We start from the raw sequence: 27,474 nt of genomic DNA on the forward strand, positions 1-27,474 counted from the left end.
CTTTTGAAGCGCCCGTGTCCCTTGCACTAGATCCCTGCGGGCGTCGAAGCCAAGCTTCCGGCTCTCGGGGCTTCTGCAGAGGCTCCCGGAGGCGAAGGCGGTAGCTCACCGCTCATTCATTCAACAAAAATTTACTGAGCGTCCGGAGGCGACCGGTGACCCTCACCAGCTCCTCCTTCTCCTCGGCGCGCGGCGGCACAGCCCGGTAGCGCTGGGGACCGCAAAGCCGACCCTGGGAGGACCAGGCGGCCAGCTCTCGGGCTGGACGAGGCGGAGTCGGCGGGGGAGGCGGGCGGCCGGGGCGCAGAGGGCGCGGCCAGCGGGAGGAGCCGGGGCGGCGCCGGGAGGACGCGCGGGGCTGCGCGGCCGCCGGCCCCAGCAGGTGACCGCGGGCGGGCTGGTGGCGCGGGCGTGCGGGGTCCCGGGCGCAAGCGAGGCGGGACGGCGAGGCGTAGACGCGGCCGGCGCGCCAAAGTCGTCCAAGTTTTGCCGGAACATGGCGGAAGAGTCCGACCGGCGCAGTAGCGCTCGGAGCACGAGTAGTTACAGCCGCTAGCGCCGCGGGGCGAGGTCGTCGCCATGGCCCGCTGGATCCCGACCAAGAGGCAGAAGTACGGGGTTGGTGAGTATTTGCCCCGCCCCACCCCGACCCGAGCGGCACCGAGTCCGCGGGCTTTGGCTCCGCCGAGCTGGCGCACACTCCGCCTCCCGGGCTCCCTGGTGCTGCAGCCCCGGGAGTCCAGCCCTCCCGGGTTGCTAAAAGTGCTGCTAGGCTTGGGGACTCTGGTTCCCCATCCGAGCTCCAACTCCAGCGCCGCGTACTGTAGGAGCGCGTCGGGTCCCCTCTGCCTTAGGTGGCCAGCAGGGTCGCACGTGGGATGGTGCGCTTTGCGCCTGCTCTTTCCCAGATCTGACTCTGAAGCCCCAAAGTGCCTCTTCTTTCCTCCCTGGGACTACAGTCCCGACCGCAGTCACACACAGAATGTGAAGCCGAAGTTGCGAGTGGAGGTTATGGAAGAGGCTGGAAGTGTGTGGCGTGGGAAGGAGGGCAGGGGCTCCTGGGGCTGTGTGTGAGTGAGGACACCCATCCGACCCTACTGGCATAGATGGAGAGGTGTGACACAGCTTCCCCGTGGGGCAAGAAAGGGCTAGGTCCCGCGCTGGCGCGTGGCATTCCCAGTCCTCTAGTGCCCTGTGGTTGTTGAGCTGTCTGTCCTCTTGGTTTGGATCCGAAACCGTGGCTATGCGGATTTGGACCTAGGTAGAAAAATTTTCCACTTTCACTTTTGATGGAAGGAAGTCAGGTGGGAAGCACTCACCTTTAACCGGACGATTGCCATGGCAATGAGACTTTGAAGGAATAAACAAGTGTGTTGTGTGAGAATTGTATCACTTTCTTTCGGATTCATTCCCTTGGCAGGTTTGAAATGCAATCCTTTACTTCACTCCCTTCAGCACGCCCCTTTTTCTCCTCCTCCCGGGCCTGCAGAAACACTGCCTGAAGTAATTAGTCTGTTGTGACATCTAGACTCCTTGCAGACATACGTCCTATGTGCCTCCATAACCATGACTCAGGTTGTCTTTAGTATATTATTAATTTGATGCAGGTTGAAAGCCTGCACATACACATTGGTAAATATGTATCTATGTATATATTCCCAAAACTTTCTTTTAGAATTTTTGCTCCTTCACATAGCTGCAGGTCACATGGCTGGGTGAGATTTCTTTAGCCCCAGATCACCTGGTCTTTACTTAACCCCCAAACTTCTGATAGGACCGTTGGCCAGATGCCTGCTCGTAAGTAGCTGATCATTGTGCAAGTGAAATACTGTAAAATCGATGAAGGGTTGGGTGTGTCAATCATATAGCATAGCCAAAGCCTTGGATTCCATTTCCTGCACAGAAAAAGAGGGAATTTATTTGAGCAGTATAGAGTACTAATTAATGAATAAAAACATGTTTAGCAATAACTAATTGCCAGTTATAAAAGGTGTTTTCTAATTTTACCTAGGTTAAAAGTTGTTCCCAACAAGTATGTTTCCGTCAGTGTGCTTGCTGTATGTTTTCAAAGGCATGGGAGTAAGAATGTTTCCAGTATTTCCTTCTGCTCTGGATTGGATTATTTATTAAAGGTCGTTGGGGCAGATCTCAGCAAAGTTGTTCCAGAGTATAATCTGGGACACTTACTTCACTAGACACAGCAGATTCAGGTAGATGTGGGTGTTGAAGCACAGAATATGCACCAAGGTCCAGGATGAGTCTTCTGCTCTCTTGTGCTTGGAAGTCTTCTTGCTGCAGAGGGGCCCGAAGGAGCCACTTTTCAGATTTCCCATAAAGGAGTCCTTTCCCTCCACTCCCCTTCTGTGAACTCTGCAAGAAGACAATCCACTCATCTCTGTGGTTCAGTATTCCATGGAGAGTCAGTCCCCTGGGGCTTTTCTCCCTTGTGCTTGATCCGACCCCATCTACAGGACCCTCCCAACACTTCATCCCTCTCTAGCCTTTCCCTTGGGTCCAAACCTGCCCACTGCTTCCTTCAGATTTGCTCCCTGATGCTCTTCACCCAGTCTCCATGTTGTGTCAACCCTTACTTTATGGCCTTAACCCTCCCCACCACCAGGTGTTAGAGAATGCTAGTCTCTTCAGATTATCGACTGGTTGATGTTGGAGGGGTTGTGGAGGGTCATTGGTTTCTCTTCTAGGATCCCAGCCCTGCCCTCCGACACCTTCTGGCCGGCCAGGTGTTTGTTTGTTTGAAGCAGAGTTCCTTTGTGTAGCCATGGCTGCCCTGGAACATCACTTTGTAGACCAGGGCAGCCTTGAACTGATGGTTTTGAACCTGCCTTCTAAGAGCTGGGATTAAAGGCATGCACCACCATGCCAAGCATGGCTAGTTGTGTTAATTCTGCTGCAATTGCACATACATAGAGGGTGAAAGGGGAAGTCCATCATCCATGCTGGGGAGAGATTTTCTGGTACCAAGAATGCTTTGGGGTCACTTACTGTCTCGTGCTCCGTAAGTAAGCCCAGCGAACTCATTGGTTCCCCCAAGTTAGACTTCGAGGGAATCATGGATCGGGTTGTCATTAGTGCCCTATAAAAAGGGAGGTCAATGTTTGTTTATGTCTCCCCAGGGGAAGAATTCTGGCAAACGAAGGTTTTTTTTGTTTGTTTGTTTGTTTTAATTTCTGCCAATCAGAAGGTTTTGCCAGGTAAACAGTAGTCCCCCCTTAAAGTTTCATTCTCTGCAGTTACAGTTATTAATAGTCAGCTGAGGCCCGAATATGAAATGAGACATGAACGAGAACCCATTCATATAACTTACATTTTGATTCATTATTATAATCTTTTATTATTAGTTATTGCTCATGTCCTAAGGTGCCTAATTTGTAGATTGAACTACCATAGGCATGTAATGCAGAGTATGTACAGAGTTTCAAGATCCCCGGGGTTTTAGAACGTGTCTGCTTTGGGCAAGAGGTCGCCTCTCTAAGTTAGTTATTCAGTGGTATGTGCCCTTAATGTTGAAGTGCCCTTATAAAACAAGCTAACATAACTTTTCTTGAGATTTAGCACCGTTTTCTCCAGTTAAACTTTGACACCTCACTTGTCCCAGTATGGCTTTTACTGGAAGAAGCCAGAGTCCCCACCATTTTGTGCAGGAGTAGGGAAGCATTCCTTAGGCTGTGTGGATGTCCTTAGGTGTACTGCTGTGGCCTTTCTGCCCAGGAATGTTGTCACTTCCGAGGGCAGCTGATGAAGGAAGCTACCCGGTAGCCATCTTGAGGCTTTTGGTGACTCACCAGCTATGGTTGTATGCTGCTGAGGAGGCTGTCACTCAGGGAAGGTGAGGACAGACTGTGATCTGCATTTGAATTGTTGTATTGGGAAAGGTAACAGGTCCATACTGTGGTCCTCACTGTCACCTCTGATTGGTCCCCTCTTGGTTGTTTTTCAGTAGGGACTGAACTTGTCTGGGAGTCCTTAGTTCTTGACTAAAATACTAGTTCTGCATCTAGTGTTAGGCGAACCTAAATGGTCATTGTGTACATCCGTGTTATCCAGAAAGGGGGCTTGAGAGACTTAATTCTTTAGAGTAAGTACTTTAACACTCAGTATCAGTACTCCAGAATGAGGTGCTTAGAACTGAGTGCCTGCAGACCTACCAGAAGTGCTAAGTACTTAGTGTTAAGTGTGTTATTCTCTGAAGCCAGTTACCATTATGTTTTCCTTCACTTTTCTTTTTCAATGTTATTTGTTTGCAGTACTGGTGACTGAACGTAGGGCCTTGTGAGTACTAGGAAAGGGTTCTACTGCTGATCTGTATTCCCAGAACAGTTCATTTTCATTATTGAGTCTTGCTAGGTTGTCCAGGCAGGCCTTGAACTTGGAATCTTCTTGCCTCAGCCTCCTGAGTAACTGAGTTTACAGGCCTATATATGCAGGCTTGTGACTCAGTCTTTTAGCTGTTTAAGTGTATGGAATTGTAAAATACTAATATTTGAATTTTAAGCACATATTAATGATAAATATGCTTGCCACTCAGTTACTCTCAGTATGTCTCTCTCTGAGTCAGGGTCTCCCTGTTGTAACCCAGGCAGGCCTGGAATTCTCCATCCTTAGCCCTGGGAGTGCTAGCATTAGCTAGTATGCATCATGACACTCAGCTCAAGTATATTTTTAAGTCAGTTTCTACATAAGCCATTTATGTCAAGAACAAAGATTATATTCTTTGTGGCTTGTTTGCAAAGCAGTTCACTGATGCATGTTGGGATTTATGGTATCTGTAGAGTGATAGGAAGTCTTTGGAGGGAAATACTGGCCTTCACAGTTAGCCCTCCAACACTTTAGCTGTGCTTGCCCCAGTTAGCCTCAAGCATCGGGCTTTGTAGAGCAGATCCTTGAGTACGAATTTGAGAACTAAGCCAGACTTGTTCTTTCTTGGTGTATTCAGCCCATGCCCTGCTCATGCCATCCTGCCTCTCCCTGGGCACGATACTCCTGGGGCTGGGGTGTGACATCAGGGAGGGGATTTAATAGTGACTAGTCCAGTTTGTTTTTTTTAAGTATATATTTTTACTATTCGTAATCATGTTTTTATATGCATGGGTGTATACACATGAGTGCAGGTGTTCATGCAAGTCACAAGGTGTTGGATCGCCCTGGAGCTGGAGTTCCAGGTGGTTGTGAGTTGTCTGATGTGGGTGCTGGGACCTGAACTCTAGTCCTCTGCAAGAACTGTGTATCCCCTCAGTCCCAGAACCCCTTTACCCAGCACCCCCCCCCACCTTTAAATCTGAGATAAGTAGCCTTGGCTGGCCTTATGATCCTTTTCACTAGGCATCCTGAATGATAGGATTACAGGTATATGCCACCAAATCCAGCTCTAATTTCCTTTTTTGAGACAAGTCTCTTGTAGCCCAGTCTAACCTTGAACTCCTGACTCTCTCCACCCCAAATGCTAGGATTCTAGGCATGTTAACATCACCTGGTACATTATGTATGCTGGGGATTGAACCCAAGGATTTGTGCATGTTAGGAAACCACTCTATCAGCTAACCCCAGTGGCTCCAGTTTCCTTTAAAGAGAGGAAGTGGGTACCTAGAGAGGGCAAGTGAATTGCTTCACTCCAGGGGTTCGTTCTTGGCATCAGGATTGCATGAGGCTCTTTGGCAATCTGGTGATGCTCTGGGATCCCTCACAGGTTGAAATTTCTTAGTACATCAAATAAAATGCAGAGGACTGAAAATGAGACTCATTGTATTGAAATATTTTTCAATTTGCTTCTCATTTTTGATGTCATACCCTTTATCAGTGTGTTAAATAACAATATAACAACAATAGTTACAATAATTTTGACTTACTGATGAGTGCATATATGGGTAGTTTCTGGATAGGATCTGAAAGTGCCTGTTGGTGGGAATGTCTCAAGTTCTGCTCATCCAGCCATGGCTTAGGACCCAGCTCCAGTTGAAGTCAATGCAGAGTGCCACTTACAAAATCCAGAGGGTACTTACTTTCTCTTCCATTCAAGTCTACCAGACTTCTGGCTTTGAATTCAAATTGAGCCCTCAGTTGAGGCTCACACAGTTGATTAGTTGTGGAGCCACCTGAGAGACACAGTAGTAATTAACATTTGTCAACACATCACTACCTGTGATGGTGTTAGATATTACACAGTTGCATTCACTTGAGGAAGAACCCATCCTTGATGTGTTCACGCTTTAACAGTGAGGCTAGGAGAAGAGGGGTCAGAGAGTTAACATGCCTCAGGACTTGTGGGTGCTGTTTAACTTTTCCCAAAGAGATGCTCTTCTGAACACCATGTCAGTGTGGTTCAGGACATGAAGGGGTCTGGGGAGGTTTTCAGAGGCTCATGAGATGCAGAAGCTTTTCATAGGGATACTGAAAAAGTCTTGTCCCTTTCCCATACTCATGTTCTTGTGGGTGTACGTGGGAGCTTGCCCAGAGTTAAGAGTGACATGGCAGTGGCTCAGCAGGACCACAGGCTCATATGAGAACTCCAGCTTCCATCTGTGAAGCCAGACATTAAGGGGACACACAAGGGGCCGGGAGAGATGGCCCAGTGGCTAAGAGTATTTACACCAGTGTTCAGTTTTCAACCATGTGTCTGCAACCCGGGTTCTAGTAGATTTGCGGCTACTTCTCACTGTTGTGGGTACCAGATATACACATGCTGAATACATACATGCAGGCAAACACTCATACACATAAAATAAACTTAAAAAAATTAAAATCCCATAAGTATGCCAAAATGCATGCTTCTAAGTGTTTTTGTTTGGGGAAAAAAAAAAGTTTGTTCTAAAAGTATATGTATTGATGTTCCCATGTATTGGGGCCCATACAGTGATTTTAAATTCTGCTTTAAAAACATGTCGGTTTGGATCTGATGTGAACAGCCACAGAGATGACCTAGAGAACTCTTTTTTGAAAGGGTTCTGAGCCAAGTCAACACCCCTGTTTTAGGCATCATGTAACAAAGGACTAGAGCAGAGCTGGGAGATACTGTTGCTTTTTCCAGCAGAAGCAAATAGGCACAGGTCTCTAAGCCCTGTAGTCCCTCCCCTAATCCAAGCTTCCTAACTCTGTCTAGCCTCTCCCGAACTCATTGTTGGAGACCACTTACTTGGGGGGGGGGTACCGTGATGGCTAGAGCCACACCTACTTGGCATCACACATTTTTTATGTGATATTTTCTTTCTTTGCCTGGCTTTTTTAAAATTCTTTTTCTTTTCTTTCTTTCTTTTTAACTTAACACAGCCATTGACAGAGCTCTTTCTTCTTCTCGGTCTCTGCCATGTAAAGAAGCAGTTACAGAAATGGGGAATGGAAGTAGCAGGGTTGGATTCTGGCTGGACACTGTTACCTGCTTCTTACTAAAGAGGGGAGGCTGGTGCCTGGCTGATTCTTTCTCTTTGCCATCTTTCCAGTCTCCTTATTCATGGTTGCTGTGTTCTGTAGTGTTGCAGGAAACACCGAGTCAGTAATTACAGTGGTTCTTCCCCCAGATTGTTCTCCACAGCCTGGGTTATCTATGATAATGAACATAGTAAGTGAAACTTCCAGAACAAGTAATTCATCAATTTTTTTTCTTTCTTTTCTTCTTCTTCTTTTTCATTGCATGCTGTTCTGAGTAGCATGGTGACCCCCCCCCACACACACACATCCTAGTCTGTCCCTCCAGACATTGAGCATCCCTTTGTCTGCAGTATCCATGCTGTATACACTGCCCATCTGGTAGTCACTAAAGAGCCATCATGGTCATCAGATTGACTAGATTTTGGCAATGCTGTGTTTGTGTTTTGCTTATTAATGCCCCAAAGCCCAAAAGTAATAATCCTGGACGTTTTGCTTAAGTATATGGTCATGGTTGGTCTATTTTATTACAATTGTTATTCCCTTATGGTGCCTAACTTATGAGTGGAACTTTGTCTTAGCTCTGTATGTATAGGAAAAACATAGTATGTGGGCTTTGTTACTGCCTGAAGCTTCGGCGATCCGCTGAGGTTTTGGAGTGCAGAAGGAAAGTGTCACCCTGTTTGGTCTCTCTTGAGACTTGGGCACCATTGTCACCGCTCTGCATGGATTTGTGACAATGTCAGCAGAATTGTTAAGGGAGTTGCCAATGAATGTTAATGAATAGAGGCTGGATGCTGAAGATAAGCTGTAGTTAGGTAAGGAGAGCTGGAAATAGGAATCCCTTTCGTCCCATATGGCTTCCGTTCTGTTCTGTTTTGGCAGATTTAATACAGCTGTGCCCGCCCACCCCCATTTTGAGACAGGCTTTCATGTAATAGCAGGTTGGCTTGAGTGAAATACAAAGGACGATGACCTTAAAATTGGGGTCCTCCTGCCTCTGCTGCCTGAGTGCTGAGGTGACAGGCATCTAAGGCATCCACCGCCATGCTGTGTTAGGACTTGAACCTTGTGCTCTGGGCCCCCAGGTGACTCTTGGAGGGTTTACTTGTCCAGCCCTCTCATCCCATCTCTTCGTGATTTTTCTCTCGTGGACCCACCTCTGTCCACTCTGCCCTCTTGCTTTGTCAGGTCTCTGTGGCTGCTTTGCCTGCCTGATACCAGTGACCGCATGCTGTCTCTTTGGATATGAGTCTCTTTGTCTCCAGATTTGGACCCCTGCAGGCCTCTTCCTGGCATCTCTTCATCCCATCCTGCTTACATCAGGCAGCTATCTTAGGCACTAGGATAACAATCCCCGCACCAGAACCTTCCCCACTTCCTGTCATCCCTAAGCCCAGAGTCATCCCAAGTTTGTTCTGTCACCAATTTTGTCCTTCTTCCATAGTTTGTCCTCAGACCAGCAACTCCTTGCCCTTTCCCCTCTCTCATCCTTACATAGCCAAGGCTCCTCCCCCATAAGTCCTCCATGCTTTCCAGGTGTGGTCAGTGATGTAGGACCTCTTGGTCATAGCTTAACATGCCCTGTGCATTGAGATCCATGTTCTTTCTACCCCTTTGCATCCCTTTTCCTTCCAGCCACGCTGGCGTCATTTCTGTCTTTTGGACTCTGCAAGCTCAGTTTGACTCAGGGCCTTGGCACTTGCCTCCCTCTTGTGGAATGTGCTTCCTGGATGTTGAATCCAATTCTCTTTGATTATTCAGGTCTTCAGACAACTCTTCCTCAGACAGTCCTTTCTGAGGTCCATCATGCATAAGCAACCACCATTCAGAGTCACGCCTCTGTGGGTAAAGCCCTTTATTTGTTGAGATTTACTGTCTGCTCATACACTAAAACGTGAATCTAGGAGGTGTCAGCAGCTCTCAGATTTTTAGCAGCATACCCTGGCCCCAGGAATGGTACCTGGCTTGCAGTTAGCACCCAGTGAATATGCAGAGGTACAGGTGACTGTATGGCCATCAGTTACCTAACTGGTCTACCCACTCATCAGAGAATATGCATCCACGTGCTTCCCACAAGATACATGGCAATGGGAAACAGGACATCTGATCGATGGAGAAAGTAGGTCTCGTGAACTTTATAATCACAGGGCTGTGTGAACACTGTCGTAAGAGAAGAACTAAAATCATCAATATTGCGTTTATTAAATAGGGAGAAAATGGAGACCTTTCTCATTGTTTATGGAGGTACATGGCCAATTTGGCTAAATGGAAAGAAGAAGTTGGTGATATTAAATAGACTTGGGATGTTGGTCTGAGTCATTGGATGGTGCCATGTTGAGCAGGAATTGGCACAGAAAGAAGGTGTGGCTTGTGGGGAGAAGGGAGATATGGAAAAGCCTTTGCCTCCAGTACCACAAAAGGAGTTGTGTTGCTTTCCTGTCGGAATAAAGATACCATGCAATGGCCATCTTTAGAGAAAAGGGAAGTAATTGTAGGTAGTGAGGTAAAGAAAATGGTTACCGACTGGCAAGAGGCATCTCTAAGCTTGCTGGCTGTGGGAGGGCTGAGGCAGGAGGGTGGTGAAGTCAAATCCAGCCTGAGGGATAGGGTGAGGACCTTTCCTTCAAAGACTTACCAGAATTCCTGTTGCTGAAATTTGTAATGAACTTGTCATTTCTCATGATGGATTTGGAGAGACAAGCCAAAGGAGTTGACAGGAAGAAATTCATTTCTCTCAATATAAAATTCTCTTATAAAGAAAACATTTCCCAACTATTAGCTTATTTCCAGAAATACTCAATGTAATAGCTTAACAACCATAGCCCTTTACCTACAAAGGATTTTTAGTACATTCAAGAAATGAAAAAAAGCATCTACAGTGTCCATCCTCATGATCCTCCTGCCTCTAGGAATATAGCACTGGGGAAGCAGAGGCAGGAGGATCATGAGTTCAAGACCCACCAGGTCTGTACAGAGATCCTGTCTTAAAAAAAAAAAAAATAGTAGGCAAGTAAATAAAGGTGTGACCCTGGACTTTGAAATTACTCTTACTGAACTTGACCCTTAGCCTGTATTTCTGAGGTCAAGAAGTGCTAAGTATTTCAATGGATGTGCTAGATGTGCTAGTACATACTCACCTGCAATTTCATCCCTCAAGAGGTAGAGGCAGAGGAATTTCCACTAGTTGGAAGCCAGCCTGGCCTACTCAGCTAGAGACCTTGTCTCAGAAAAAAAAGGAAGGGGGGGGGGAACCCCAACCAACATTTTACCTCCCATGGAGGGAAATGTACTTCCCCACTTACAACAGAGGTAAAAGCATCTATAGTGTCCATCCTCCCTGTGGGCATCAAAAGATGTGGCGAGTTCTTTAGTAATGCTTCAACCTTGGTTTATAATTAGCCCCAATTTGCTTTGGGATTAGTGGGTTTTGCTGGGAAGCCTGAAGAAGGGCTTTGGTGAGGTTGTTTGGAGGCAGAAATGGGACCAGGGAAGCAGCTGATAAGTGCATGAATTCATTGTGTTTTTCCAAGTGATGTTCAGTGTTCTCCCCTGAGCCCAAGCTGACAGGCCCCATCCAGTGACTGAATTGCTGGCAACCAGGATCCCAGCCAGAGACAAGTGGGCTTTGTGTGTCTGCACATGGGCTCCATACAGCCCCTCCCTGTTGTTCAAATGGTGTCAGAATTGTTTTCCACCTTTTGCTGGTTGGGCCATCTTCTTCCATTTTCAAGCCTGATACAACTCTTGATTGTCCACATCAGGGGCCAGTTGGACCCTCCTCTAAGGATCTTAGTCTCTCTGCCCTTGCAGGGAACATGAGGGAAGGAGATTGCAGCAGAGATGCACTCTCTGGAAATCAGGCTGTTGCAGACTCAGATAAGATGAGCACAAATATATCCTGTGGTAACTTTGTCACATGGGTACCCTGTGTTCTGTGAAGATGGAACCATGTGGCCTTCGAATCCCAGGTGTAGTAGGTTGAATGATAAATGTCATCATCAGTAAGTTCAAGGCTAGCCTGGTCTACAGAGTGAATTCTAGGATACCCTGGTCTACTGAGTGAGTTCTAGGATAGCCAGAACTCCACAGAGAAACCCTATCTCTAAAAACAAACGTGGGTGAGAGAGAGGGGGAGAATGTCCCCCATAGTCTTGGACATTTGAATTCTTGGTCCCCAGTTGGTGAAGCTGTGTGAGTAGGATTAGAAGGTGTGACCTTGCTGGAGGAAGTATGCCACTGGGCGTGTTTTGAGGTTTCAAAGCATTGTCACATTCCCAGTTTGCTCTCTCTCTCTCTTCCTGCTTTCTGGGGTTCAAGATCAGAGTGCTCAGTTGCTCTCACCTTGTTCTTGCCAGCATGCCTTCACTCTGCCGCCATGGAACCTTAAACCCAAGTCAACTCCATCTCCATAAGTTGCCTTGGACATGGTATCTTTTCACAGCAGCAGCAAAGTAACTAGGACACCAGGTGTTACTGCTGGAGATGAGCTGTGAACCCAATCCTAAGGATGCTGTAAAATCTCACAGCTCTGCGGTGTGTCCCCCCCAACCCCCGGCTGTGTGTGTGCATGTGTGTGTGTGTGTGTGTGTGTGTGTGAGAGAGAGAGAGAGAGAGAGAGAGAGAGAGAGAGAGAGAGAGAGAGAGAGTGTGACAAAATGTCCTAAGAACTGGATCCCAGCAGCAGCCCTTCTTGGGCAATGTTAGAGGAGAAAAAAAGTCCAGAGGCATAGGGGACTCTTCCAGTGTCACATGACAGCTGACAGCAGCTGACTTTCATATATATTAAATATTAAAACTAAAAATTAATTCGTGGAGAATTTCCATGCAATGTTTTTTGAAGCTATTCACTCCCCTCAACTCTTATCCTAACTCCCTGTCAACCTTCCTTCTCATCCCTTCCCACATACCCCGAGGTTACCTTTTTTCTTCTTTCTCCATGGAGACCTGTTTGTGTTGCCTTGCTAGCCTTGAAATCCGGGGCCTGCCCTGACTCTTGGCCAGCCTACCAGGGGTCACTTTAAAGGAACTGACTCTTCCTCTCCCAGTAGCTACCAAATGCTTATATAATAGCTCCTCAGCTAGAAGTGAGGTCACACACCTTCCATCATCCCCCCTCTATTGCACAGGCCTTGTACACTGTGTCACCATCTCTGAGTTCATATTGGGCACAGTCTCTGTTGTGTCCTGAAAATACTATTTCACTGAAGTTACCTATTAGTCTTACAATCTTTCGGCTCCCTTTGCTCTTCCTTTCTTCCTCCCACCCCCAATCATTGAGCATTGGGGAGGATGGCTTCAACTTGTTTCCTAACTTCTCTTCTCTCCCAAGGAGAGAGCAAACTTCTTTATCAGATCTGCATCCCAAGAAGAAAATGCCGGTTCTTCCTTATTTTCCAGGTAGGGTTTTTGTTATAAATAAGGTGTGTGATGACACACACCTGTCATCAAGAGGTAGAGGCAAGAGGGTCAGAAGTTCAAAGCAGCCACAGCTACATGCTGAGTTTGAGGCTAGCTTGGGCTGCTTTAGGGAACAAACAAACCAAACCGGAGAGAGACACAGGAGTGGGGGTTGTTGTTCAGTGATAGAACATCTGTCTTATGTGTATGTTCTGCCTCAACACTGCAAAAATTAGACATTCGTTGACAATAAAAGCCTTACTACTGAAGTTCCTTCCTACTAAAACAGGAAGGCACTACTAAATGGCTTCCTGTTTCAGAGTTTGTAGAAGGAAGTATTTTTGAGCCTGCCAAGAGGATGACTGTGTCTTCATGGATTGGCCGCTGACTTCTCACATGGTGTCAGGCCTCTGCTGTGGGGTCCTGGGTCTATGGTGCACAGCACAATGATGCTGACATAGTATCCATCACAAAATTAGTAAGTTGGGCCACTTGTCACCACGTCACTGGCAGATTTGAGAACTGCTGTGTTTGACAAAGCATTGAGGGATGAATGGAGGGCACATTATTCATGGAGGATCAGGAGAATGGCATGGACGTTGGAAAAGGGTAGTTCTGTTAGAAATGAATTTGTGCAAAGTGAGGATGCCACATTCGGAAGCCTTCTAGTGCAAGCCTGGAATCTGATTCTTTGGTGAATCAGCTTCTCATTCTCTGGTGGGGAATGGACTGCTTAACACTGGGTGAAGAGATGCAGCCGCATTTCATGCAGGTGCTGGTGCTGTTCTCTGTTCAGTGGGAGTGAAGAGCGCATTGCCCTTCCTCTGGGCCAGGGTGAGCAAAGGACTATTTGCCAGACCTTGAAAGTATGGATCGTGATGAGTTTTTCTTTCCCAGCTTGCTAGATTCAGAGGTAGGTTCTGTGAACTTCATGGCCGCATACTTGCCAAAGATCCAACTTACTGGGGAGATTGGTATACTTGCGATAACCGTGTAGTGTATCGGCTAAATAGACTTTGGAGTGATAGTGGTTTTAACAATAAAGTTGTTGACATGGAATGGTTAAAATTGAATCATTCCAGCAAGGAATGATTAAAATTGACAACTTGATTTAAGAGTTTATCTTGCTGATAGATAGGGAATGATAAGAAGGTCAGAGGTTATAAATATTACTTATAGTGAAAATGTGGAAAAGGATATGTTTTTTTTTTTTTTTTTTTTTTTTTTGCTGGGCTCCATCATTTATGATATGTGTGCATGATGGAAAATTATATAGACATTTAAAGGCAGGCCTCTGCATATACCATTAGATAGTGTCTGATATAGATGATCTATCATGCAGGTGCTATCAAGCCAAGGGCGTTTTGTTTATGTTCACTCTGTTTCTTAAACTAGATACTGGCTAGGTGAGTTCTCACTTTGTTAAAAATTAAGGGAAATATGTATACATGGTAGATGTCCTTTTCTGCATACATGCCAAACCTAAATAAACTTAAAAAAAAAAAAAAAAAAAGAACAAGGCACTTCGATCTAATGAATGCATTGCTGTGGGCTTTCCTGGGACATAACAGTAAGATAAAGTACAGAGTGTTGATTGCATTCATTAAACAAGGACTTTAGCGGTACCTACTACGTGTCAGACGCATTTTTTAGGCACTGGATATAAAAGGAAAAGAAAAACATATCCTTTTACTTATACATGTCCTCAATTGCTGGAAGACTAGAAAAGTATTTGTTCACAGTTGGTTTCTGAAGGGGAGAGGAGATCAAGTTTCATCAGTAGAAAGGAGGGCTGTGTTGTTGTTTTGCATTTTTATTTGGTGTGAATGTATGTGTGTATGTTGTTAGTGTGCACACATTCGCCATGGTGGAGGTCAGAGGACAACTTATAGGAATCGGTTCTCTCCTTCCACAATTGAGTCCCGGGAACAAAACTCAGGAAGTCAAGCTTGGTGGCAAGCACATTTGCCCACTGAGCTATCTCACCAGCCCCAGAACATTTGTGGAATCTCTTTGTGCCTCTTAAAGTCTGTCTGTTTGAAATGGATTATAGATTAAAGCAAATAAATTGAACAGACCTGCTATTATTAATGTCATTTTATGACCAAAGAAAGCCATTGCAGTCACCTCTGCCTTGAAGATCCAACAACCAAAACAAAGGGTTTGGAGGTTTGCCCCAAACCACACAGGATGTTTTAGGTGGCTTTGGTATGAAGGTTTTCTATGCTGTCTCCCAATGCTGACTCGTTCATTCTAGCAAAAATGTAGCTTGATAAATTATATATAACCATCAAGAGTTCCAGGAACTCTTAGTATGCTTCACTCTCTCCCACTCAGTTGATTGCTTATGAATACTCCGTCTCTTCATTATAATCAGAAAAGAAAGATCCAAGATTCAGATAAAGAAAAATGGAATTTGCATTGTTACTCTCATCTGTTGATTATCCTAAAATGTAAAACTTACAGTCACATTTCATTAATTTGAGCTTCAATTTGTCAGCTGTGTCAGAGCTCTGAGTAGCTATTTATGTTGGATGGAGCATTCTTAATTTAAAGGCAATTAAATGTGACATAATTACTTTATTTTGCATTACAGAAAATAAAGCATTTCAACAATGAAGCCACATCTATATACAGTTATTATTGTAATCCAAGCTTTGTCAATGCATTCCTTTTAGAAAAGATATGTCTGAATTACTGAGGAATATGGAGACATACATTGGTTTGCTTAGTGACATACACTAAGCCAGCTTGAGAACCATGGCTACCACTGTTAGTTCTGCCCACTGTGTGTCCTGCAGCCAAGCCAGGCTTGAAATCTGAGTTGTCAAGGTCAACGCTTGAGAGCCTTTGCTGCAGAGTGATGTTGGAGAGTAGCTGCTTCAGGCTGGGGGTTTTGAAGTACCAGTCTTCTAACCTTTATTGCTCTTTGCCTTTCTGATGTCATAAAAGGCTTTAAGTCAAGGTAAAAGGTGAATATAAGATTCTATACACAATAATGGTACACCGCGGGTCACTATCTGAGATACAAAAGGTTCAGCTAGTAGGCCATATACTGGCCTGTCAATCAAGTGCTGTGGTGATTGGGTTCCCTTGTTGACAGGACATGGTTAATGACCTAGTATAGTTAATAGTGCTTGCAGGGTGGTGGTGGCACACACCTTTAGTCCTAGCACTTGGGAGGTAGAGGCAGGTGGATCTCTGTGAGTTCCAGACAGCTTGGTGTACAAGAGCTAGTTCCAGGACAGGCTCCAGATCTATACAGAGAAACCTTGTTTTATAAAACAAAACAAACAAACAAACAAACAAAAAATAGTGTTTAGCTCTGACCCATCTTCACGTTCACAGGTGCAGACCAAATTCTAATAGCTTTCCAATCTTTTATAACTTGAAGTGGCCTGATCTTCCAATAGTCTTCCTGGAAAATGCTTTCATTCCTCCCAGAGATGACATGCTGTTTGTTGTCTGACCTGACAGGAACAGTTACTCTCTGATCTAGAAGAGGTTGGCTTGAATGAATGAGTGAGTTGATTCACTCACAGTGAACTCACATGGAAGTTCTGAGTCATGCTGATTTGAGCTGAAATCCCATGGACTGGCCACTAATCTCCCTTAGGGCTCGGAAGCAGGCCACATTAACTGAATCCTGTTTATGTGCAGCAGCTGCTAGGTGGGCCTGAGCATTAAATAAGAATGTTTAAAGTCTGAGGAGGTGAGTTCAGATCCTAGCACTTGGGGTAGAAGTAGAGATAGGTGGATCTTTGGAACTTCCTGGTAGCTGATCCTAACCAGCTTCTAAAGACATGTCTACAAACAAACAAAAAAACCAATGTGGAGAGCAATTGGGGAAGGCACCTGACTGACTTCTGGCTTCTACATGTATGTACAGACCTTTATAACATGTGAACACACATGCTACACGCAGGCACACACACATACAGTGTAAACACATAGAGAGCAGGCAGGGCACGTGGCTTCTTTCTCTTTCATCTAATGAAGGGACAAAAATGGATTTCCGAACTCATGTATTTGTATACATCGTGACCAGGAGTCTCGGACCTGTTGTTTATGTACAAACTACCTGAATTATCTAACTCCCAAAGGCAGAACTATGTACCTATGAGCCTGTCAAGTCTACTTAAGCCAAAGAGTTGTCTGAATATACAACTGCCTGGAATCACTTCTCAGAAGATTGGGCATGTCTGAGAGAGGTGGAGATGGAGTTTGTCTTTGGCAGTGGGGGAGATTGCTGCTCTGTGATCATTTTCCAATTGCTTGATGACTCTGGGGAGGTCTTGCATGTAAGCTCACAGGTTGAGAAAGGACCAAAGCCTGCGGAAGCATTCTTTTCATGTTTGAGTCCTGGCCTAAGCCAAGTGCCTTGGAAATATTGAATCTGTCAGTTATATTTTCTTTCTTGAGTTAGATACAGGTTGGCTTGCCCAGTTCAGATTTTGACAATATGACTTTACTTCAAAAGCAAGTCAGTACCCCTCTTGCTTTCCCCTTTGGTAGCATTTGGAGTGTGACTTTGGTCTTTGCTATTTCCAAACACTAGACATGTAAAGATCGGGGAGGGCACGGGGACATAAGGAACTGCATGCTTGTGCATGGTTCCTTCTTAAAACTACTGCTGTCAAGAAGTAGCAGGGCTGGGAAGATGGCTCAGTGCTAGCTTGGCAAACATTAGGATCCCAGCTAGATCCCATCACCCAGATAAAAAGGCATGCATGCACTTTTATCCCAGTACTAGGAAGGAGGAGACAGAGGGGTCCCAGGGAATCACTTGCCACACAACCTAAATGAATCAGTGATCTCTAGGGTCCCCTTGAGAGACTGTATCAAAGGAGGTTGGTCAGAGTTTCTTAACATTGCCAACTGTAATATGATTTTTATATTTTATTCATATGAAATAAAAATTTATGTGAAATATTGATATGAAAGCTACTGCTTTCATATACTTGCAGACTGGTAAGTGACCCCTGACATGAAGAACTAATTTTTTCCATTTGACACTGAAGTTATGACTTTGTTCATATAGTTTCTGTACTGATTGGTTTTGTGTGTCAACTTGATACAAGCTAGAGTCATCAGAGAGGAAGGAAGGAGCCTTGGTTGAGGAAATGCCTCCATGAGACCCAACTGTAAGACAGTTTTTCAATTAGTGATCAGTGGGGGAGGGCCCGGCCCATCGTGGGCAATGCCATCCCTGGGCTGGTGGTCCTAAAGCAGGTTGAGCAAGCCGTGAGTAGTAAGCCAGAAAGCAGCACTCCTCCATGGCCTCTGCATCAGCTCCTGCCTCCAGGTGTCCTGTCCTGTTTTGAGTTCCTGCCCTGACTTCCTTTGATGAAGAATAGCAGTATGGAAATGTAAGCTGATTAAACCCTTTCCTCCCCAACTTGCTTTTGGTCATAGTGTTTTGTTGCAGTAACAGAAACTCTTAAAACAGTTTTCAAGTCTGATTCACAAATCTCCACGTAATCTTCACTAAAATATTTAAGGGGAGATTATTTTTTCTGGGTGCTGGTCTGGATCATGTCCCCCCTAGTCCCATGCATATGTTGAAATTCTAACACTTACGTACGAAGGTATTTGAGATGGAGCCATTGAGGGATGGGTGCACTTCATGAAGCCAAGAGGTGGGACTCTCATGGTGGATTAGGTGTTTTTATCAGAAAAAACAGAGAGCTTACTGTGTGTCACAAGAGGACATAGACAGATGGGGGTCACCTCTAGCCCAGATGAGTGTAACTCCAGAAAGCATTCATGCTGGCCTCTGATCTCATACTTCTAGCCCCACTGCTGCAGGAAAAGAAATGTCTGTTGCCTAGACATTTGTTCTGGCAGGCATACCTGCCTGAGACATGGGAGGATTCACACTGAATCATGAACCCACTGTTCCTGGATCATAGTTTAATCTCTGCTGTTTAATTCCTGATATTCTCCCACTTGACCGGTGTAATGCACACATGTGTCAAACCCAGGCCTCTTGCGGCCTCCTGGCCAGGAATCTTGTGTCAAGGGTCAGATAGGTTGGGGAGCTCCTGAGCTAGCTGTCCTGAATCACTGGTGCAGGCAGGGGAGGGAGATGCTTTGACCGGGACCTGTAGAAATACAATTTCTGAATTTGTTCATCCTCAGCTTCCTGCTTCATCCCAAGAGCATCCAGGTTTCTGCTTAGCGTCTGGAAGGTTTGGAGAAGCAAGCATAAAAAACTGTTTGTGGGAGCTTTATAAATCCTACAGGCAATTCTAACCCTGCCGGCAGGAAGGCTGAATATGAACCATGCAGCTAAGAAGGGTGGCATTTTAGTGGAGAAGACTTCAGAGAGCTTGAACTTGAGATGAGCATGCTGGTGTGAAGGTGGGAGCTCTGGTTCAAGACAGCAAGCAGTGGTCTCTGCACCAAGTGGGTAGGGAGGAAGTTGTCTGCTTTGGTGGGCACAAAGGGTGGAGAAAGGTGGTATAGATTGTGTCAGATTGGGGAGACTCCTAGTCTGTTGTTCTGCGATTTCAGGTTTTGTTCTGTCCCCCCAAGCCCCAGCAGCTCATTGTGCTAGAAAGCTTGCTTGCTCTCCAGGAGGGGTTACACAAAGCAGCCTAAATCTGTAGCATGTGCCAACATCTGTAGTGCAAATATCCCCACTGTGGCCAACTTCAGAGAAGCGGTGGATTAGCTGGGCGCTCACGACATTCCTCAACATTTAACAGTTGGCTGTGAGATCGGTGCAGGCCTACTCCAGCATGAAATTCTAGAGGCTGCTTAGTTCTTGCGTGGTGAACAGTGACTGTACCTGTCAGCCCATAGCTTCAAGGAGACCTAGGTACCCTCTGTGAGACACCTCCTGCCATTAGTGACTGGTGTCTGTGGGCTTGACCCCTAGGGATGCCAAAGCAAGTACATATGACATGACACAAAGAAGTGGGTAACTCCTCAGATTCCCTGGGAGATGGATGAGGATGTAACTCCTCAGATTCCCTGGGAGATGGATGAGGATGTAACTCCTCAGATTCCCTGGGAGATGGATGAGGATGTCTCAAGGACAGTTTTGTTACAGAAACCAAAGGTTAATTGAGAGCACTGAGTCCAGGCAACAAGTTGAAATCACTTTTTACCTGGAGTTAAGAGAGCAAGCTGTGAAGAAGCAGAAGATGACTGATGGACAGAATGGAACTGATGTGGAAGAGATCGTTTGTTATTTTTTATTTATTTTCTTTTGGCTTTTCCGAGACAGGGTTTCCTCTGTGTAGCTTTTGGAATCTGTCCTAGAACTAGCTCTGTAGACCAGGCTGGCCTCGAACTCACAGAGGCTGGCCTGCCTCTGCCTCCCGGGTGCTAGGACTAGCCTACAAAATGGGCTCTGGGCCTAGTGCTGCCCCTGAGGTAACTTGTACTCTAATGGCCCAACTATACAAGTTTACCTGGTTCCTTGTTCCTTGGAGTACCTTGGAGAACTTTCCATGGACATAGTCCTGCCTGTAGCCTTAAGGAATTTGTTCCAAGATCCCTAGGGAGTGCCTCTTAGGTCATACCCAACCCTGCCTGGACTGCCCTGCGATGAAATAAAGTGCAGTATATAAATTGGACACACCAGGAGAATAGCAACAACTGGTAGCACAGTAGACTGTGATCAAAGTTATTCAGAACTTACCTACTGGGGAGGTAGCTTAGTAGTAGCATACTTGCTTAGCACGCTTTCAACTCAATTTGATTACTATTACCTGGAAAAAGGAAAGTTATGAATGGTCTATTTCTGGAATTTTCCTTTGAATAGTTGTAGATCACAGTTGACAGGAAGGAGGGCACCTAGGGCCCTTCATCTGGTTAAAGACACTGTGAACCAGATGGGATAGTACACCCATGCAGCATGCAGCAGAGGCAGGTTGATCCCTATGCGCCTGAGGCTAGCCTGGTCTACATAGTGAGTTCCGAGCCATCTAGAACTACATAGTGAGACCCTGTCATTAAAAAAAAAAAAAAAAAAAAAAAAGACACACTGCAACACTGTGTCACAAGATTCAAGAGTCTAAGGATGGGGAGGAATCCTGTAACTGTCTGGGATTCAGGAAAACCCTCGTCTTTATTTTGATGCCTGCTCTCTTCTCTTTCTACTCCTCCCAAATGGCTATGAATGTTTCCTGCCCCTTTATCCCAGCATAGTTGATTTGGAATCCGTGGAGAGGATGGTACATAAGTACATAGAGTGCGGCGGGGTGCCTAAGTTGTAGATGCTGCGTGCTAGAGGAAACGGAAACAATTGGAGCCATTGCTGCAGGAAGGAGAGTGAGTTCTTTTTCTGCTGCGGGCATCTGGAGAGGCGGGTCTAAAGATGCCCTGCCCAGACTGTTTTGGAATGAAGAGGCATTTGAAAGAGGCTTCAGGCGAATGGGGGCCTTCTTCTCTGCTTGCTGTCCTCATCACACGCATATTTGTGAATAATCAAATTGTTGGGAAGGGGAATGTTGCCCTTGGCTGTTAGCAGCCCAGAGCTTAATCATACACATAGTGGCATAACCTAGTGCAATTGGCTAGGATGGCAGAGTGGTCCAGGGAGTGGAGGCACTTCAGTTTTGGTGAGGGTTCATTGTGGACTGGGGAGATGGCACACTTTGTGAAAGGGCACACTGCATAGCATAAGGGCCTGAGTTCCAACGTCTAACACGAACATTAAAAACACACAAACAAAACAAAACCTTGGTGCAATGGCACACACCTGTCACCCTAGTACTGGAAGGAGTGGGGGACAAGAGGCTCCCTGGGCTTGCTCCTCAGCCAGTATAGGTGAATCAGTGAGAGACACCGTCCAAAAAAAATAAGGTGGGAAGTATCTGATGCTAGATATCAACACACAAACACACACACAGCATTGTCAGGGTCAGAGGGAAGAGGGAGTGTGGATTCACTTTCAAGTTTGTTTCTGTTTGCTACATGACCTTACCCTTACTTCTTTTGAGAACATGATTTCTGAATCTCCTGTGAAGACTTGCCACTGGGTTGTAACTTTTTGAGAAACAGATCACCCCTTAATACTCTAATGAAAGGTATGGAGAATGGTGTGTCTGCATAGAGATGACATTTCACATACAGCCCTGAAGAATTGACCAGTAAATTTGTTGATGTCTAAGCTATTTTTGTTTCTCTACTGTTGTAGTTTTCTAAGGTAGGATCCTGGAAGTCATTTGGAAAGTCGGGGAGGCCCCTGTTTCTTTCTCCACAAAAGAGAAGTGGCTCTTTCAACACCGTAGATGGGCAAGAAAAGAGCAGGGCTTGCCTATCTCCCCACAGAATCCACAGACAGATGAAGTTGAATTCTGAGTAGGAAGAAGCAAACTGCCCAGCAAAGGAGTGCACACTTTGTAATCCCAACATTCAAAGGCAGCCAAATCTCTTGTGAGTTCAAAGCCAGTTTGGGTTACATAGTGGAACTCTGTCTTCACACAGTGGTGGTAGTGGTTGATAGGAGCTATGGCCATAATAATGCTAAGGAGGCTGATAGGGAACAGGGAAGGTTTGGCCATTTCTGAAACAGTAGGAAGGCCACTGTATCCGGGGCTGAATGAAGGGATGGAGAGGCTGGCAGAGATGGGGGTTGGGGTGCTGCATTCACTGAAACACAATTGTCTCTGCTTGCATAACATCTAATAATAGTTAGTCAATAAGCCGGGCATTCATTCACTGTATAAGCTTAATTTTTACCCACAAAAGCAAGGTTCTAAGATAGCCGAATAACAACATGATAGGCAAGCAGCTGGGACGCCTTCTAAAGAGAAAGGCTCTGAACTCCCACCAACACTGGAGTCTCCTGGATGCAAAACATACACACACTTCTGTTGTATTTTGAAATGCTCCAGGGGATGCTGTTGTGAGGCCAGGATCCGTGTGATGGTTAGTTTTCATTGTCAACTCAACCTAGCATCACTTGGGAAAGGTTTCAATGAGGGATTGTCAAAATCAGGTTGGTCCATGGGCATGTCTGTGTCTGGGGAGGGACTGTGTTGACTGATGTCATTGACATGGGAAGACCCAAGCAGAAAGTGGGGAGCATCTTACCCTCCCAGGATCTGGGTCCTGGACGGTCTAAGAGTGGAGGAACCGAGCTGAGCACCGAGCATAGATAGACTCATTTCTCTCAGCTGTTGGCTATGAATGTGGTGTGTCCAAACTGTCTCAAGCTTCTTTCGCCTGCTGTGATGTCCCTGTGTTGATGGACTGTAACCATAGGCTAAAATAAACCCTTTCTCACCTAAGTTGCTTTTTATCAGGAGGTTTTTATTATGGCAACAGAAAGTAGGACAACCTGTCTTGGGGAGTGTATGGAACCATTAGAATAAGGTATTTTTATCTTCTGGGTGCATAATGAAGCCCGAGTTATTCTGTGCACATAGAGGTCATGTTTCTGGAGAGAAGCACAAAGAAGAGGAAACGTGAATAGTTTACATTGGTGAGATCAGAGAAGACCCCATGGCCTGTTTCATCATCTGGGAAGATGGGTGCTATTAGACCTCACCAGAGGTGAAGGGGCCAAATCGCTTTCTGAACGAGGCCTGCACTAGTAAAGTGCTCTATAAAATGTGCATGGTCTTTTGAGTTTTACACTGTAAAGGATAGTGAGAATTTATGGGATATAAAATGACTTGTAAGGGCTGGGGAAAATGGTTCAAGTAGTAAAGTGCTTGCCCTGAAAGCAAAAGTACTCGTGTGTGGTGTCCTAAAGCCATGTAAGAAAGCTGGGTGTAATCCTAGCCTTGGGGAGGAAGAGATAGGTAGCTGGCTGGGGCTTAGCAGGGAAGCCAGGCTAGCTGAGTTGCTGAGCTCCAGATAAAAGTGAGACTGTGACTCAAGGAAGGTGATCACACCTGAGGGATGATGACACAGAATGATCACACCTGAGGGATGGCACAGGATGATCACACCTGAGGGATGACACAGGATGATCATACTTGAGGGATGACACAGGAGGTTGACTTCTGGCCTTCTGTGCACACACATATACACATTGAAAAATGGCCCATACATACATACATTTAAAAATGACAATTATGATCTATCATCCAGGAAAGATTTTGAAAAATTTCCCTTTAAAGAACTATTCAACCATAAACTCTGAGGTATTAAAAGCATTAGGAGTATTCTTATTTAATTAAAAAAAGGGTCAAGGTTCTCTAGATCTAAACCCATCTGTGTAATCTTGACCAGGAAACAGGTTGGTATTTTTAGCCTGTTCCATTCAAGCCCTTTTCAATGTATGAATTTTCTTTTTCTTTGACAGACCAGTTTCAGGGACCCACCATGGCAGTGGGCAGGTTTTGTACTGTTCCTCAGAGAGGAAATTAATACTACAGGTGAGAGTCAAGTAGAGTTGAGGCTTCATTATGTGGGTGGCACCCTGGAAAGAGGCTGGATCAATACTTGCCAGCAACATCTGGATTCCATTTGAGTTGGAAAGTATTTTGAAAGGAAATACCCAGATGTATCACGTGACTGACTCGCTCATGGGGGGGTAGTTAAGAGTGTCTGAATAATTTGGTTTATGTTGATGCTGGCAAGTGAGGTTCATCTGAAAAATCTCTTTGTGCTGCCCTACAGGGAGACCTGGGGAAAGGGCAGCCATAATGGGACCAGCCTAGTCAACTGAGGCCAACACCATCTTCTATCTCTCCAGACTTTGCATTCAAATGCCTGGGAGATAGACTCAGATTCAGGCATTGAAACTTGGCTTTGTTTAACTGACCCCTGCATTTTAACTGGTAAAACCCTAAACAAAGAGGAGTCTGCTGTTTAGAGACTAGTCCCTAGGGGATTGAAGGCTAATTCTTGAGTCCCAGGAAAAGGCTCTGTAGGGCTGTTTAAGAGAGTTTTGGAACTAGCCCCCAGTGGTTGTGGGTGGGCGAGTTTGTGTGAAAGGTTGCCTGAGCCCATGGAGTGGTGGGTGTGTGGGTGGGAATGAAAGATGGAAAGTTAAACCCTGGGCTCAGTGGGAGCCTAAGCAAGAAGTTTCCTGTGGATCCCGCCCAGGCCCAGAGGCGGGGGAAGGCTTTGTGTTTCTGGCCTGGAATGAACTGTCAGGATGGAGAAGGACAGGCTGGGGTAGAGTGACTTCCCTGGGGTCTCTCTGGTGTCTGAAGCTCTCCTCATCTAGACTGCTTTGTTTCACACAAAGCCAGGAGTGCTCTGAAAAGGGGTCTGAGTGAAGCAGAGACAAAACTGGGAATCTCTAGGTCCAGACCCTGGCTGGCTGGTCAAGTCATTTGTAGTGATTCCTTTGTGCTGTGCCTGGTTGTGGTTCTCCCCCTGAAGGCTTCCAAGATGTGAGAAATGGGAGACTAGGAGTTTGCTCTAGTTTGGGGTCTGCATTTTCCATGGGCTTTTTAGAGCTTAGTTGCTAGCACCCTTTAAGAGTATTTCAGGGGGGAATAAGCTTTCTCAGAGAACTTCTCCACACTCCGAGGAGAAGCAGTGTTGTGAATGAGGGGCATATATTCACTATTCAAAATCGCGACCTCTGAGCCTATCACCATCAACACTTTTGAACAGCACTGTAGTGGAGCCTGGGATGTTCATGTTGCTTCTCATGGCCTTGCCAAACCAGCCTGTGCCGTTTCATTTTCTTTTGGCGCTGGAGATGAAACCCAGGTCCTTATACAAGCTACGTTTCTTCACTTAGCTCCACTACCAGCCCCCAACATGGTAGGAGAGGTTGGAGGTGGGGGAGGTTGAGCCTTTGACTAGCAAGCCTGTGGCCAGGGCCTTGATTCTCCCTACCTCTCAAAGAGGACTAATTCTTCCCATGCATGTTGCTCTTTTGATGTTGACCTGTATCCCCTCTGTGTGTTCAGTAAACTCATCACAGAGAGATTTGGGCTAGGATACTATGTCTGCTGTGGGAGTAGGAAACAGCATGAGGTCAGGTAGCCTAGAGCACATGAGTGACGGTTTGCTCTGCTGAAGAGGAAATGGCGTTTTCATACCTGAACATAGATTTAATCCAACCGAGGCAGCATTTCCCTTTTACCCTCATTTTTTAATTTCTGTGGTTCCAGTTACCCACAGTCAGCCATAGACTTTATTAAGTGGAACATTTCCAAAGTAAACTGCTTAAGTTTTAAGTCACACAGTCAATTTTTGCACATCCTATACCGTCTTACCCGGAGTGATTCAGCCCTCAGTCCAGCAGATCCGTGCTTTGCAGTGTACCCACCTGTTGGTGAGTTAGGCCACCTCCTTGTTAGATTGACTGTCTCAGCATCAGAGGGATGGTGGTTAAGTAGTCCTTATTAATGGTGGCTTCGGTGTGCAAGAACATTGATGCCAGCAAATCAGATACAACAAGCAAACCCCTGAAGTGTTTCCTTCCCTTAGGGAAGGTGAATTTTTTGTTGTTGTTGACATTTCACTGTAGTTTAGTACTGTCTATTTGAGATGTCTACTGGGGCCCCAAGTGTATCCCTGAGGATAATGAGACTGCTGAAGTCCCATGTGTGTAACATACGTTGTCACTGTCTGCAGTTAGGCACAGTGGTTAGGAGTGCTTATAGAAAGTGCCCCCAACTGTGGGGTTCTGTCACCAGCCAACCCCATACTCTGTTCCCTGCCCCCTACTTTCTCAATGTGAGCGGGTATGGAGCAGTAGGCTGTTGGGTTGTGATGTATGTGAGAGGCCTTGCTTGGCACAGTCTTCTCTGCTACAGGCACAACACAGAACCAGGGACACCTAGAACTGGTCCCTGACCAGCTGTGTTTCTGTCTTCCCAGTTTTCTCCTGTCAGCAGCCAGCTAAGGACTAGAGTAAAAACAGTCACACAAACCTTGCTGGAAATGCTGCGGGCTGGCAGCATCTGTGTTTGCCCATTTGTTTGCAGCCACATGGAACATATATAGACCTTTGATTTGGGCCCTGTCCTTTGTCCCTAAACAGTGCAGTGCCATAGTGACTTGCATAACATCCGTGTTGTGTTGTATGTGTGATCTGTAGATAGTTTAAAACATATGGGATAATGTGTGTGGCTTACATGCAAACTCCCCCCCCCCTTTAATGAGGGTAGAGGACCCACGTTCCAGCACCCTCCTGGCCCTGGGAAACAGCTGTTTTCCCATGTGTTAGCATAGGAGCCCTTTATGGGACCCAGTGTGACTGGGACTAGGGATGTGAGAAAGCATGCCAGTTGACCAGAGGGGAACCCTGAACTCTTTAATCATCTTGTCTATGGCTGAGACATAGTTTCTCTGGTCCAGGTAATGGCTGGCCTCACAATGGCCTGGCCCTACTCTTTGTGTCTCTTTGAAAAGCATGGGGAATTGGGTGACCACTTTGATTTTGACTTTTAAAATGCAGATAAGCCAGAATGACTGTGTGATCCACATGCTCTGTGGGAACAGAGTACCTTTGAACAAGACAGTGTCTGTCACAGGATGGTCACAGGAGAAAGGTGTCTTCTCCTGCATCCTTAACTCTTAAGTTTTGTCTATGGGATGCTTCATTCAGCCTGATCATCATTGTGGGCAGAGGGTGGTCTCCATGACAATTTGTATACTAAGTGATAGTGTCACTTCTTATGAGGGAGGGACAGCAGGGAGAAAGTAACCTTTCCCTGCTAGACGCACAGAGAGAAACTTGTAGCCAACTCAAACCCTTGAACTTTGTGGTTTTATTTTGGGCGTATCACTGAAATAAACTCTAGATTTTGGGGCTTTAAACAA

The 27,474-nt window shown here is 45.8% G+C and overlaps 1 protein-coding gene across 1 annotated transcript in view; it reads left to right on the top strand.

Moving 5' to 3' along the window:
* The first annotated feature begins 399 nt into the window (after positions 1 to 399).
* Positions 400 to 27,474, top strand: part of Dock5 (dedicator of cytokinesis 5) — a 180,710-nt gene continuing 153,635 nt past the window's right edge. Inside the window, exon 1 of the mRNA XM_051195461.1 lies at positions 400 to 622. Within this exon, the coding sequence (XP_051051418.1) occupies positions 580 to 622 (43 nt within the window). The 5' untranslated portion in view covers positions 400 to 579. The remainder of the gene's footprint in view (positions 623 to 27,474) is intronic.

Source organism: Phodopus roborovskii, unplaced genomic scaffold, assembly GCF_943737965.1.
Source record: "Phodopus roborovskii unplaced genomic scaffold, PHOROB, whole genome shotgun sequence".
In the NCBI taxonomy this organism is placed as follows: Eukaryota; Metazoa; Chordata; class Mammalia; order Rodentia; family Cricetidae; genus Phodopus; species Phodopus roborovskii.